General features: G+C 23.0%; 8 protein-coding genes across 8 annotated transcripts; all 8 read left to right on the forward strand. All coding sequences in view use genetic code 3, as the record gives it.

The window, feature by feature from the left end:
- Positions 1-2,221: 2,221 nt before the first annotated feature.
- DASC09_054600 (uncharacterized protein) lies at positions 2,222-2,641 on the forward strand (the record flags this gene model as incomplete). Its single annotated transcript has 1 exon — positions 2,222-2,641. A coding segment is annotated over one exon (420 nt), but the record flags the coding sequence as incomplete, so codon positions are not given.
- Positions 2,642-3,049: 408 nt separating this feature from the next.
- DASC09_054610 (uncharacterized protein) lies at positions 3,050-3,532 on the forward strand (the record flags this gene model as incomplete). Its single annotated transcript has 2 exons — positions 3,050-3,065; positions 3,147-3,532. Coding segments are annotated over 2 exons (402 nt in total), but the record flags the coding sequence as incomplete, so codon positions are not given.
- Positions 3,533-3,719: 187 nt separating this feature from the next.
- On the forward strand, positions 3,720-3,950 carry DASC09_054620 (ATP synthase subunit C family protein; the record flags this gene model as incomplete). Its single annotated transcript has 1 exon — positions 3,720-3,950. The coding sequence occupies one exon, from the start codon at positions 3,720-3,722 to the stop codon at positions 3,948-3,950; it is 231 nt and encodes a 76-aa protein (XP_075144483.1).
- Positions 3,951-5,973: 2,023 nt separating this feature from the next.
- Positions 5,974-6,207, forward strand: DASC09_054630 (intron-encoded DNA endonuclease aI3; the record flags this gene model as incomplete). The annotated part of the gene is made up of 1 exon: positions 5,974-6,207. A coding segment is annotated over one exon (234 nt), but the record flags the coding sequence as incomplete, so codon positions are not given.
- A 20-nt stretch (positions 6,208-6,227) lies between these two features.
- DASC09_054640 (intron-encoded DNA endonuclease aI4) lies at positions 6,228-6,606 on the forward strand (the record flags this gene model as incomplete). The annotated part of the gene is made up of 3 exons: positions 6,228-6,267; positions 6,299-6,421; positions 6,458-6,606. Coding segments are annotated over 3 exons (312 nt in total), but the record flags the coding sequence as incomplete, so codon positions are not given.
- A 27-nt stretch (positions 6,607-6,633) lies between these two features.
- On the forward strand, positions 6,634-7,083 carry DASC09_054650 (cytochrome c oxidase subunit 1; the record flags this gene model as incomplete). Its single annotated transcript has 2 exons — positions 6,634-6,730; positions 6,869-7,083. Coding segments are annotated over 2 exons (312 nt in total), but the record flags the coding sequence as incomplete, so codon positions are not given.
- Positions 7,084-8,041: 958 nt separating this feature from the next.
- On the forward strand, positions 8,042-8,578 carry DASC09_054660 (F1F0 ATP synthase subunit A; the record flags this gene model as incomplete). The annotated part of the gene is made up of 2 exons: positions 8,042-8,192; positions 8,247-8,578. 2 exons carry the CDS (start codon positions 8,042-8,044, stop codon positions 8,576-8,578), a joined length of 483 nt encoding a protein of 160 aa, XP_075144487.1.
- Positions 8,579-13,951: 5,373 nt separating this feature from the next.
- DASC09_054670 (uncharacterized protein) lies at positions 13,952-14,488 on the forward strand (the record flags this gene model as incomplete). The annotated part of the gene is made up of 1 exon: positions 13,952-14,488. A coding segment is annotated over one exon (537 nt), but the record flags the coding sequence as incomplete, so codon positions are not given.
- Between the last annotated feature and the right edge of the window lie 299 nt (positions 14,489-14,787).

Here is a 14,787-nt window from a genome sequence, read left to right on the forward strand (position 1 = left end):
TCTTAGCATTATTTATTTAGGAGGGGGTTTATTATTATTTTATATTAACCTTAAGACGAGGGAGGAGATTATTTTGTATTATTATTATTATTAGATACTATAGAATAATTGTAATTATAGTGAAAGAAGAGAGAGTTTAAATGGAGGGGTATGTTTACCACTTTACACCCGGAGGGTGTATACACCCCGAAAAGGGGTGATGGAGGAGAAGGAGGAAAGAGATGTTATCTAGATATAGATATTGATATTGTTATTGATATTGATATGGATATATATAATATATAAATATAATATATAAAATATAATATATAAAATATATATATTTATTTATATAATATAAGAGATAGATAGAGATATAACTATATAGTTATGCTATATAGACTGATTAAGAGGAGTGTTGTATCGTATACACAATGTTTATATAAACAAATATATGTTTAATAAAGATTATAAATTAAAACGTATAAATAATAGAGTTAATAAAGTATCTATTAATTACTTGGATTTAGTTAATAATTTTAGTTTATTTAAAAATATATTTATAAAATATTTAAATTTAGGTAAATCTTATAATATTTTATTTACTACTGTTTTTAATTCTTTAGAGGAGAATGTTAAACAACCATTATTTAGAAAATCTTCTATACATTTTTATATGTATGAAAAATTAGATATAGAATTAAGTAGAGAAGGGTTTTTAAAATTAATAGAATATTATAGAAGAAGAGTTATTATAGATGAAAATTTATTAATTTTGTTAGATGAAGTATTAAAGGGAAAGGATATTGACTATCAATATTATATACCTTTATATACTAATTATTTAGAGGATAAAGTTATAGATAAGATTAGAAAGATTATGATTTCTAAAATTGAATTTTTATTAGATTATTATCATTTTGAATTAGGTCAACCTTTAGCTGTTATTATTCATTTTTATGATAATGAAAAAGTTATTTTAAAAAATTTTAAAGATTATAAATCTTCTAGTGTGTTGAAAATGATAAATGTTTCAACTTTAAAAAAAATTACTAGTCCTAAATTTTTACCTTTATCTATGGATTTTAAATATTATGGAAATTTAGTTAAAAATAAAGATTATGTTTTAAATAATAGTATGATTAATAATATTAATAATAATAATAATATTAATTATAAAGATATAGATAAATTTAGTATTTTTAATTATGATTTTGTTAATTTTTATAAAGATAAATTATTTATCTTTGATTACAAATTTTATAATTTTGATAATAAATATTTGGTAGTTTTAAGATTAGATAGAAATTATATTTGAGTATTTAATAAAGAAACTTTCTCTTTAGATTATTATTGTATAGATAATAAATTATCAGATAAATTATTTGAAAGAATTATTAATGATAAGAAAATTTATATTTCTGATTTAAAAGTTGAATATTTAATTAATAAATTACAAGTTAATAGTCTATCTTTACCTTTAAATTCAGGAATTCAAATTTCTGAATCTTTAGTAAAAATAGGTACTTTGGATTTAGAGTGTTTTAATAATAAAAATCAAGATAATTATGTATATGCTATAGGATATTCTATATTTAAAAAAAATAGATTAAAAGATATAAGTTTTAATGATTTAAATATGAATATTTATTATTTAGAAGATTATAAAGATTATAATCATCCTTCTATTAATATGGTTATTGAATGTATTATGGATATGCTTTTAAATTATTCTAATTATACATTTTATGTGCATAATTTAGGTGGATATGATAGTATATATTTATTAAATAGTTTAATTAAATATAATAAATCAAAGGCTGAAGAAGATCAAATTAAATTTGATTTAATTTATAGAGATGCTAATATTTTAAAAATGAATTTATGATATGTTTATAAAAATAAAAGATTTAGTATTAATATATGTGATTCTTTAGCTTTATTAAATATTAATCTAAATAGTTTATGTGAAATATTTAATTTACCTTCTAATTTTAAAAAAGATTTATTTCCTTATGATTTTGTAAATTATAATAATTTAGATTATGTTGGGAATATACCAGACCTTAAATATTATGAAGGAATTTCTAAAGATCAATATGTTAAAGAATTTTATGATTATATTTATAATAATAAAACATGAAACTTGAGAGAAGAAGTATCTAAATATTTAATTAAAGATTTAGGTTCATTATTATTAGTTATAGATAAATTTAGAGTATTTATTGATCAATTTTTTGATATGGATATACGTAAAAATTTAACAATCTCTAGATTAGCTTTAAATATTTTTAATCATAAATACAAGGAATTAAAAAATATACCTCAAATTAAAAATGATAGATTATATAGTTTTATTAGAGAAGGATTATATGGAGGTGTTACTTCTGTATATTATCCTTATGGAGAAAATTTATATTATTATGATGTTAATTCTTTATATCCTGCTATGGCTTTAGATAATTTTATTGGAGGTCTAGATATTAGTTTTTTATACAATTATGGTGAGGAAGAATTAAAATTAGAAGATTTATTTGGATTTTTTAAAGCTGAAGTGGAAATAGATAAAATGCAAATAGATAAAATGCAAATAGGTTTATTACCTTTGAGAACTAAAGATAAAGGATTAATATTCCCTGTAGGGAAATTTAATGGGGTTTGATTTAGTGAAGAATTAAAATTTGCTAAAAATAATGGATATAAAATTAAAATTATTGAAGGTTATAACTTTAATAAAATTAAAAGTCCTTTTAAAAAGTATATTTTAGATTTATATAATTTAAAATTAAAAAATAAAGGAGGAGGAAAATTTATATATAAAAGTTTATTAAATAATTTAATTGGTAGATTTGGTATTGATATTAAGAAAGCAGTAACTAAATTATTAAATCAAAAAGAATTTGATTTAGTTATGGCTTGTTGTGATGTTATTTCTGTTATGGAAGTGGAGAATAATCAATCAAATAGTAAATTTGTTGTAAAATATATACCTATACCTGTACCTGAGAAATGTATAGCTAATAATATTGATTATTTAGATATTATTAATAAAGGATCAAAATTAATTTCTATGAAAGATGATCAAAGTATTTATAATGATGCGTCTGTTATGGTGACAGCTATGATTAATAGTTATGCTAGAATTTGATTTAATAATTTTAAATTAGATCTTATTAATAAAGGATATAAAATTTATTATTGTGATACTGATAGTATTGTTATTGATAAACCTTTAGATAAGAATTTCGTTGGAGAAGGTATTGGACAGTTTAAATTTATTGCTAAAATTAAAAGAGGTTACTTTATTAGTAATAAATTATATTTTATGATTGATCAATTTAATAATATTATTTCTGGATCTAAAGGAATTAATTCTCCTCTAAATGAAAATGATTTTATTAATTTATTAAATAATGTTTCTATTAATTCTAAAACTAAATTATCTATTAAAAATGTTGATGAAGGTTATGTTATTATTACTGATAGAGATATTAAATTAAATTATAATTCTTTTAAAAAAAGAATGAAAATTTATGATGAAAATGGACGCTGAATTGGAACTAAACCTATTGTGGTTAAATAATCATTAAATTATTATTAAATTATTATTTTTTCAGTTGATTGTTCTTATTCATATATAAGAGAATAGTAATATATTCATTTCGTTAGAATAACGATTATACCACCCTTTAGGGTAGCTTATTTTTTACTTTATTTTGTTAGACAATTTATTTTTTATCATGCAATTAGTATTAGCAGCTAAATACATTGGAGCAGGTATTGCTACAATCGGATTAACAGGAGCAGGGATCGGTATCGCTATCGTTTTCGCTGCTTTAATTAACGGTACTTCAAGAAACCCTTCATTAAAATCAGAATTATTCCCATTTGCTATCTTAGGGTTCGCCTTATCAGAAGCTACAGGATTATTCTGTTTAATGATCTCATTCTTATTATTATACGGTGTATAATTTTTAATAAGGGGTTTTATCTCGTTAAATAATTTTTGACTATATTCATAATATATATATATTTATATATTTATCCCTATATATATGGATATATATATATCCTGGATATATAAGTGATTATTATATATAATATCGGATTTTCGATGCTCATTAATATGATATTGTGTATAGGAAATACTGAGTATGATCCAGTAACCTCTCGTGTGTAAAACGAACGCTCTAACCAATTGAGCTAATTTCCTATTTATTATTTATTTAATAAAATATTTCTAACCAATAAGTCATATTATAAAATTAATCTTTTAATTATAACTATAATTATAAAATAATTAACTCTTTTTTAGAATCGAACTAAAATCTTATTATTAGAAGTAATAGGCTTTACCATTAAGCTAAAAGAGTGGATGTATAATTATTAGCTTAAGGATTTTTATTCCTTTTTTATACTATTATTTAGTATAAATGCTATTTATTGGATTTGAACCAATATGCTTGAAGCGGTGCCTCTTAAGAGCACTGTGTCTACCATTCCACCAAAATAGCTTAATTAATTTTTATATAATTCAGTACTTATAATAAATATTTTATATTTAATAGTATAAATTCATAATTTATTATGAATCAATTATGGGATATAAGAGGAATATATAATATATATTTATTTGTTATATATATTGACTATTAAATATAAATATAATAATTTATATTTAGTGTTGAAGAATATTATTATATTATAGTTATGTGAGTCGTTGACTAATCGGTAAGTCCGTTGATTTTGAGTCAATTTATACTAGTTCGAGTCTAGTCGATTCAATAAGAAAATATATATATATTTAATATTTAATATATTTATGTAATAATATTAAAGGATCTGTAGCTTAATAGTAGAGTATCATCTTGTCACGATGAGGGATGCCAGTGCAATTCTGGTTAGATTCGTAAAAAGTAAATATTGTAAGGAATATTCGTCATTGGTAAGACAAATTATCTGCTAAATAATGAATTTAACTTCTGATAGGTTCGAGTCCTATATATTCCGAGAAAATAAAATATTATTTATATATATTATATTCGATCTATCCTATAGATTACTTTAATATGTAATATATAAATATTATATATTTATATACTTATTTATATGGAGAAATTTACTTTTAGTTTAATGGTAAAATGTTAGTCTACGGAACTGATGATATAGGTTCAATTCCTATAAAGTAATAATAATTATTATTATTATATAATTAATAGTAATTTTTAATTATTTAGAATAGCTATGGAGGTGTTGTTTACGGTTAAACTATTAGATTGCAAATCTATTTATTAGGGTTCAACTCCCTACACCTTCTATAAAAGTAGATAATATATATTAGAATTATAATATAATTATATATATAATAATATAAAATTATTAGATATAATTATTATTAGATATATAGATTATTATAATATGATATTATTTGGAGGGATTTCCTATGTTGGTAATTGGAGCTGAGCTGTAAACTCAGTAGCTGCTGCTTACGCATGTTCGATTCATGCTCTCTTCAATTTTTTTTTAAGTGGAACTTTACAATATCTTTAATTATTAATAATATTATTAATTAAGGATATTAATATATATACATTTATATATAAATATAAATTTATTAATTTATTATTCATATTAATAGTTACAGTTTTTATATATTATATATAAATTAATATCTAATTATTAATTATAATAATTAGTTATAAAAATAAATAAAGGTATATTAATCATATATATTTATTTATGCTTGGTACGTAATATTAATATATTGCCTAATATTGTTAGGCTTATATTGTATTAAAAGTTATATAATTAAATTATTTATAATTTAAATTAACGAGTATTAATTAATACTAAATATCGTATAGTATATATATAATATATATTATATATACTATATTAACAAATAAAAATTTTTTTATGGTTAATCGATGGTTATTCTCAACAAATGCTAAAGATATTGCAATTTTATACTTTATAATTGCAATATTTAGTGCAATGATTGGTTCATCTATGTCTTTAATTATTAGATTAGAATTAGCTGCTCCAGGACAACAAATCTTACATGGAAATAATCAAATATTCAATGTAATTGTAGCTGGTCATGCTATTGCTATGATTTTCTTCTTTGTAATGCCTGCTATTATTGGTGGTTTTGGTAACTACTACCTTCCTTTAATGATTGGTGCTAGTGATATGTCATTTGCTCGTTTAAATAATATTAGTTTCTGATTATTACCTCCTGCATTAGTATGTTTATTAACATCTACATTAGTAGAATCAGGTCCAGGGGTAGGATGAACTGTATATCCCCCATTATCAGCAATTCAAGCACATAGTGGACCATCAGTAGATTTAGCTATTTTTGCATTACATTTAACAAGTATTAGTAGTTTATTAGGTGCAATTAACTTCATAGCTACAACATTAAATATGAGAACAAATGGTATGGAATTACATAAAATGCCATTATTTGTTTGAGCTATTTTAATTACTGCTGTATTATTATTATTATCATTACCAGTATTATCAGCTGGTGTAACAATGTTATTAATGGATCGTAACTTCAATACTTCATTCTTCGAAGTAGCTGGAGGTGGTGATCCAGTGTTATACCAACATTTATTCTGATTCTTCGGTCATCCAGAAGTATATATTATGATTGTACCAGCTTTTGGTATTATTTCTCATATTTTAAGTACATACTCTAAAAAACCAGTATTCGGTGCACAATCAATGATTTATGCTATGGCAAGTATTGGATTATTAGGATTCTTAGTATGAAGTCACCATATGTATATTGTAGGATTAGATGTAGATTCAAGAGCATACTTCACATCAGCTACAATGATTATTGCTATTCCTACAGGAATTAAAATTTTCTCATGATTAGCTACTATTTATGGAGGTTCTATTAGATTAGCTACTCCTATGTTATATGCTATTGCATTCTTATTCTTATTCACAATGGGAGGATTAACAGGAGTTATGTTAAGTAATGCTAGTTTAGATGTAGCATTCCATGATACTTATTACGTAGTAGGACATTTCCATTATGTATTATCTATGGGAGCTGTATTCTCTATCTTAGCAGGATACTACTACTGAAGTCCTCAAATGTTAGGATTATACTATAATGAAAAATTAGCTCAAATCCAATTCTGATTAATCTTCATAGGTGCTAATACTATTTTCTTACCAATGCATTTCTTAGGTTTAAATGGTATGCCAAGACGTATTCCAGATTACCCAGATGCATTTGCTGGTTGAAACTACGTTAGTAGTATTGGATCAATGATCAGTATAATTTCATTATTCTTATTTGTATATGTAATATACGATCAATTTATTAATGGATTAGAAAATAAAGTAAGTAAAGCTGTAGTTTATGCAAAATCTCCAGACTTTGTAGAATCTAATGGAATATTCTTATCACAAGATAATAAATCTTCTTCATTAGATTTCTTATTAAATACACCTCCACTAGTGCACTCATTCAACATGCCAGCTGTACAATCTTAATTTAATATTAAGAGGTTGTATTTAACTTAATATTTATATTAAATATTTAATATATTAAAAAAGAATTTAAATTTTATAATATAAATTTATATTATATTATGCCACAATTAGTACCATTTTACTTTGTTAACCAATTAACTTATGGGTTTGCTTTAATAGTAATCTTATTAGTTTTATTTGCACAATTTTTCTTACCAAAAATTGTAAAATTATATATTTCAAGATTCTTTATTACTAAATTATAATAAATTAATTAGAATTATATAATAATAAAAAAATTATTTTGATATTATTTATAAATTAAATTATTAATATGAACTATATTATCAATTCACCTTTAGATCAATTTAATATTCAAACTTTCTTAGGGTTTGTTTCTCCTTTCTTTGATTTAAGCGCTTTAAATATTACTACTTTCACATTATACAGTGTAATAGTATTATTTGTTATTTTAGCATTAAATTTATTAACAGATAACCATGGAAAAATAGTAGGATCAAGATGATTCGTAAGTCAAGAAGCTTTATATGATACTGTATTAAATATGGTTAGAAGCCAAATAGGAGGAGTATATGGAGGATTCTACTTCCCATTCATCTATACATTATTTATTTTTGTATTAGTTGCTAACTTAATTAGTATGGTTCCTTACTCATTTGCTTTAGCTTCTCATTTAGTATTTATTGTTTCTTTAAGTACTGCTATCTGATTAGGTGCTACTATTATTGCTATTTATTATCATAAATTAGATTTCTTTGGGTTCTTTGTACCTGAAGGAACACCTTTACCTTTAGTTCCTGTTTTAGTATTAATTGAATTATTATCATATACTGCTAGAGCTATTTCTTTAGGATTAAGATTGTCAGCTAATATCTTATCTGGACATTTATTATTAAGTATCTTAAGTGGATTAACATTAACTTTAATGTCAGTTTCAATTATTACATTTGTATTAGGATTCTTACCTTTAGCTGGTATTTTAGCTATTGTTTGTTTAGAATATGCTATTTCTATGATCCAAGCTTATGTATTAAGTGTATTAACTGCAGGATACTTAAAAGATGCATTATACTTACATTAAGTATAAAAAAAATTCTTAATTAAAAAAAAAATAAATTATTATTTATATTATTGTAACAAAAAAAATTCTTTTTCTAATTATATCTTTAAGAAAATTCTTTTTTAATATTAATTAAACCAAAAAAAAAAATGTTATTAACATCTTTATCATTCTTAATTGTATTCATATCATTTGTCGCAAAAAACTCTCAAAAGATTAGTGACTTTTCTCAAGAAGCACATAATCAATTATTTTATTTATATAAACATATAAATAGAATAGCTATTATCGTAATTTTATACGTATTATACTTAACTTTAAATATATTTAGTTTAGAAAATATTAATTCAGGTATTTCTATTTATAATAATTTATTTAAAATTACTTCTTTAAGTACTATAATCTCAATATTAATTTTATTAATAGTAGGATTATTATTATTTTTAAATAGTGTTAATATTATAGGTTATAATTTTATTGATTCAATTCATTATTCTTATAAAGAATATATTTTATTAATATTATTTAATTTATTAGGATTATTATTATTCCCAGTAGTTAATGATATAATTTCTTTATTTGTAATTATTGAATTACAAAGTTATAGTTTATATTTAATTACTAGTATATATAGAGAATCTAATAATGCTACTAAAGCTGGATTAATGTATTTCTTATTAGGAGGATTAGCTAGTATTTTAATCTTATTAGGTTCTGCTATATTATATTATGTAACAGGTATGACTTCTTTAGATTATATATTTACTTTAGTAAATTATACTAATTATTTAGATTCTTTATACTTTGGATTTTTATTTATAGTTTTAGGATTATTATGAAAAATGGGATTAGCTCCTTTCCATAATTGATCTATAACTGTTTATAGTAATACACCTACTATTGTAACTTCATATATTAGTTTAATGGCTAAATTAAGTATATTACCATTTATGTATACTATTATTAATAGTTTAAATATTGAAAATAATTATATTAATTATATTATAGCTATTAGTGTATTATTATCTATGATGATAGGTAGTTTAGGAGGTTTATCTCAAATTAAAATAAAAGTATTATTAGCCTATAGTGGTGTAATTAATGCTGGTTATTTATTATTATCTTTATTAGTTAATACACAAGAAGGATTAGTAGGATTTATTGTATATATTTATCAATATGGATTAACACATGTAAATATTTTCTTTGTAGTTTTATTAGCAAGTTATTATATAGTATTTAATTCTAATTTAATAAAATCTAATTCTAATAATTCTATATTATTAAGTTCTTTATCACCTATTGAATATATTAATCAATTAAATGGATTATTAATTAAAAATAGTTATTTAGCTATGGCTTTAATTATAAGTTTATTCTCATTAATAGGGATCCCACCTCTAGTAGGATTCTATGGTAAATTCTATATTTTAATTTCAAGTTTAAATAAAGGATATTTATTATTATCATTAGGTTTAATTTTATTTAGTGTAGTTACTACAGTATATTATGCCTATATTATAAAAACATTATCATTTAGTAGTATTAAATTAACTTCAACTAAAGGTAATAATTTATCAAGTAGTATTTGTTATATTATTAGTACTATTACATTAGTAATATTATTAAATATTTGTCAAATAGATACAATTTTACAAGGAGCTTATATCTTAGCATTTAATAATTTATTAATTTAATATGTTTTTATATAATTCATTAAAACTTTATTTAATTGCAGTACCTATTATAGGTTTAGCTTTAGTATTTGTTAATGCTATTTTAGCTACTCAAGATAGTTATAATGAGAAAACTGGACCTTTCGAATGTGGATTTACTTCATTCTCTCAATCTAGAACTCCTTTCTCAGTAGCCTTCATATTAGTAGCTATTTTATTCTTACCTTTTGATTTAGAAATCTCATCTATTTTACCTTATGTATTAAGTTTATATCATGTAGGTAACTATGGATTATTAATTTTAATTTTATTCTTATTAATTTTAATTACTGGATTTGTATATGAAATTAATACAGGAGCTTTACATATAAATCGTATTTATGTACATAAAATATCTAATTTAGAAAAAACTTTCTATAAGTAACAAATAACAAATATCTAATATTTTATATAATTATTTGTTTATAAGTACGAATAGAATATATTTTCTATATATATACCTATTCGTTATATAAGAGATATAATCTATATATAAAATTATATTTTATAACTAATATGGAAATTAGTTAAGGTTAGATTTATATCTAACTAATATAGATATATTCATTAAGCGGATGTAAGTTAATGGTTAAACCTGTAGTCTTCCAAACTATTTATCTGAGTTCGAGTCTCAGTATCCGTAATAAAAAAAATTATATATTTTTATATATAATATAATAATGTACTAAAAGTACATATTACAGTAGAAAAATTTAATTTACCTTGAGAACATGATGTTGGTTCCGGTTAAGCGCTATATAAGAACATAACACATGCAAATTAAACGTTATAATATATCTAAAGAATATTTTATTCTTATTGATTTATATTATGAAAGTAGTGAACCCGTGAGTAATTATTGGTATCTGAACTATATGATAAGGTTAAATACCTTTAAGAAAGTAATTTTGAAGAGAATTTATATTCTCGTCTATAGTCGAGCCAATACTGGTTTAAGGTAGTAGGGAGGATAATAGCCTCCCTAGCCGAGGATGCATAGCTAGTGATCACCGTCACAATGGCCACGTTGACGATGAAACATAGTCAATATCAAAGGATACTGCAGTGAGGAATATTGGGCAATGATCTAACGATTGACCCAGTTACTTATGAGGGTGATTATTATAATATATGTATTTATTTTATAGATACATATTATTTTATAAATATATTTTATATATTTTACTATAATAAATTGAAATAAAATAAAACCCATAAACAGTGAGAATAATGATGTTAGCTGTTTTAAAGGTCCCAACCAAAATTTGTGCCAGCAGCTGCGGTAATACAAAGGGGGCTAGCGTTAACAATAATGGCTTAAAGGGTCCGTAGAATGGTCTTGTTTTATAACTTTATAATAAGTTATATTAACATATATAAAAATGTTTATATATGGAAAAGATTAGAGTTTTGTTTTAAGTATATAGAATTATAACAGTAAGGATGAAATAATAATAATTGTTATACGACTGCTAAGAATCGAAAGATATATACTAAATAAAAACTGACATTGAGGGACGTAGGCTAGAGGAGCGATATGGATTCGATACCCAAGTAGTTCTAGCTGTCAACTATGAGCACTGATACATGGTTTATGTATAAAGTGAAAACTAAGTGTTCCGCCTGGAGAGTACGTCCGCAAGGATGAAATTCTAGACAATAGACGGTTACAGCCTTGAGCAGTGGAGCATGTTGTTTAATACGATGATCCCCGTCAAACCTTACCATACCTTGGATTTATTTATTAGAAAAATAAAACAGGCGTTACATCGTTGTCTTCAGTTCGTGTCGTAAGATATTAGGTTAAGTCCATTAACGAACATAACTCTTGCATAATCTATATTAATGATTATGGATATCTCGTCTAATCATGAGATTGAAGAGAACAAAGACAAATCGTGATGGCCCTGATGGTATGGGCTACAGACGTGCTACAGAAGACTAAGTACAATATTAAGCTAATGTGTAAATACTCGCTAAAAATATAAAACTTAGTACTACTTACTACATTTTTGTAATGATATAGTTAGTTGGATTAATAATCTGTAACTCGATATTATGAAAAAGGAATTGCTAGTAATCGTATATCAGATATGATACGGTGAATATGTCAGCTGTTTCGCACTAACCACTCATCATATGGCAAGATAAATTTGGATCATAAGTATTTTCGAATTATTATAGTAGGATTATTATTTAATAATCTTTTTATTATATTATATTCATGATATTCAGGACAGATTTAGATAGCTGTAAAGTTGAAATACGGTCGTGGTAGGGGAACCTGCTGCGGAGTTATTATTATCTTTAATATTCTATAAAAATATAAATCTATTATTATATAAATATATATTTCATATATATAAGTGATTGTGTATAATCTACAAATAAGAATATAGTTTAAGGGTAAAACTGTGGATTTCAAATCCATTGTTGGGAGTTCAATTCTCTCTGTTCTTGAATTTAGATTTATATAAAAAAAATAAATATAAATATTATAGATATTTTTATATAAGTATATCATATACTTGAATAATCTCAGTATTATTATAAGTACCTAAATATAAAGAATATTTTTACATATATTTGTATTTAGATTGATATATATTATATCTTGAGATATATCTATATCTATATTATTATATTAATAAATAAAATTACATGATTATGAATAAAAATAAAAAAAAATAAAAAAAAATGAGTATAACTTTAATTTTATTATTAACAGGTCTATTAGGATTTGTTTTAAATAAAAAAAACATAATTTTATGTTTTATTAGTATTGAAATAATGTTATTAGCAATTACATTATTAATACTACAAGGTAGTGCGTTAATGGATGATATTACAGGTATTTTTTATGGAATAGTAGTATTATTATTAGCTGGAGCAGAATCTGCTATAGGATTATCAATCTTAGTAGCATATTATAAATTAAGAGGGTCTTTATCATTAGACATTTAATTAATATATAAATATGTTATTAATTACATTATTAAGTCCTTTTTTAGGTAGTATAATTTCTGGATTATTTGGAAGATATATTGGTCCAGTATTAAGTAAACAAATTGTAATATTTACAATATTTATTTCTATGGTATTATCTTATTGTATTTTTATAGAAGTAGTTTTAAATGATAATGAAATTACTTTAAATATTTTACCTTGATTAACTATAGATACTTTAGAAGTAGATTGAGCATTTACAATTGATAAATTATCAGGTAGTATGTTAATCCCAGTTACTACTATTTCATTCTTTGTACATATATTTGCATATAGTTATATGTCAAGTGATCCTCATCAACCTCGTTTCTTCTCATATTTATCATTATTCACTTTCTTTATGTTAATATTAGTTACAGGGAATAGTTATTTAACTATGTTTATTGGATGAGAATTTGTAGGGGTTACTTCATACTTATTAATTTCTTTCTGATATACTCGTATAACTGCAATGAAATCCGCATTATCTGCTGTATTATTAAATAGAATGGGTGATACTTTCTTTATTATTGGAATGTTATTATTATTCTCTACATTTGGTTCATTAAATTTTGATAGTATATTTACTATTACACCTTATATAGAAACAAATTTAATTAATTTAATTATGTTATGTTTTATTATTGCTACTACTGCAAAAAGTGCACAATTTGGATTACATTCATGATTATTAATGGCTATGGAGGGTCCAACTCCTGTTTCTTCTTTATTACATGCAGCTACAATGGTAACAGCTGGAGTTTATTTATTAATGAGATCTTCTCCAATATTAGAATTTAGTCCTATGATGTTAGGTGCTTGTCTTGCATTAGGAGGTATTACTACAGGTGTAGCAGGATTAATAGCTATTGTATCTAATGATATTAAAAGAGTTATTGCTTTATCTACTATGAGTCAAATTGGTATGATGGTTATTGCTGTAGGTGTTTCTGCATATAATTTAGCATTATTCCATTTAGTATGTCATAGTGTATTTAAAGCTTTATTATTCATGTCAGCAGGAGCTATTATTCATTCAGTTATTAACGAATCACAAGATTTAAGAACTTATGGAGGATTCTTACCTTTCTTACCTTTAACATATACATGTATTTTAATTGCATCATTATCATTAATGGCTATTCCTAGTTTAACTGGATTCTATTCTAAAGATATTATCTTAGAAACATTAATAGGATCATTTGGTTTCTCTGGATTTGCTATTTATTGATTAGCATTATTATCTGCTACTTTAACTTCGTTATATAGTATGCGTATTTTATATTTAACTTTCTTTAATACTCCAAATAGTCCAAAATATACTTATTTAAACTTACATGAAATGGATTATGTAATGGTTATACCTATGTTTATCTTAGCTATTGGATCTATATTTGTAGGTTATATTTCTAGAGATATTTATTTAGGTATGGGTAGTCCATTTAATGCTTTATTTATTCATCCTAATAATTTACATTTAATTGAAACTGAATTTGCTTTAAGTTCTATATTTAAAGTATTACCATTAAT

Source organism: Saccharomycopsis crataegensis (assembly GCF_037102585.1).
Source record: "Saccharomycopsis crataegensis DNA, jcf7180000000094, whole genome shotgun sequence".
In the NCBI taxonomy this organism is placed as follows: Eukaryota; Fungi; Ascomycota; class Saccharomycetes; order Ascoideales; family Saccharomycopsidaceae; genus Saccharomycopsis; species Saccharomycopsis crataegensis.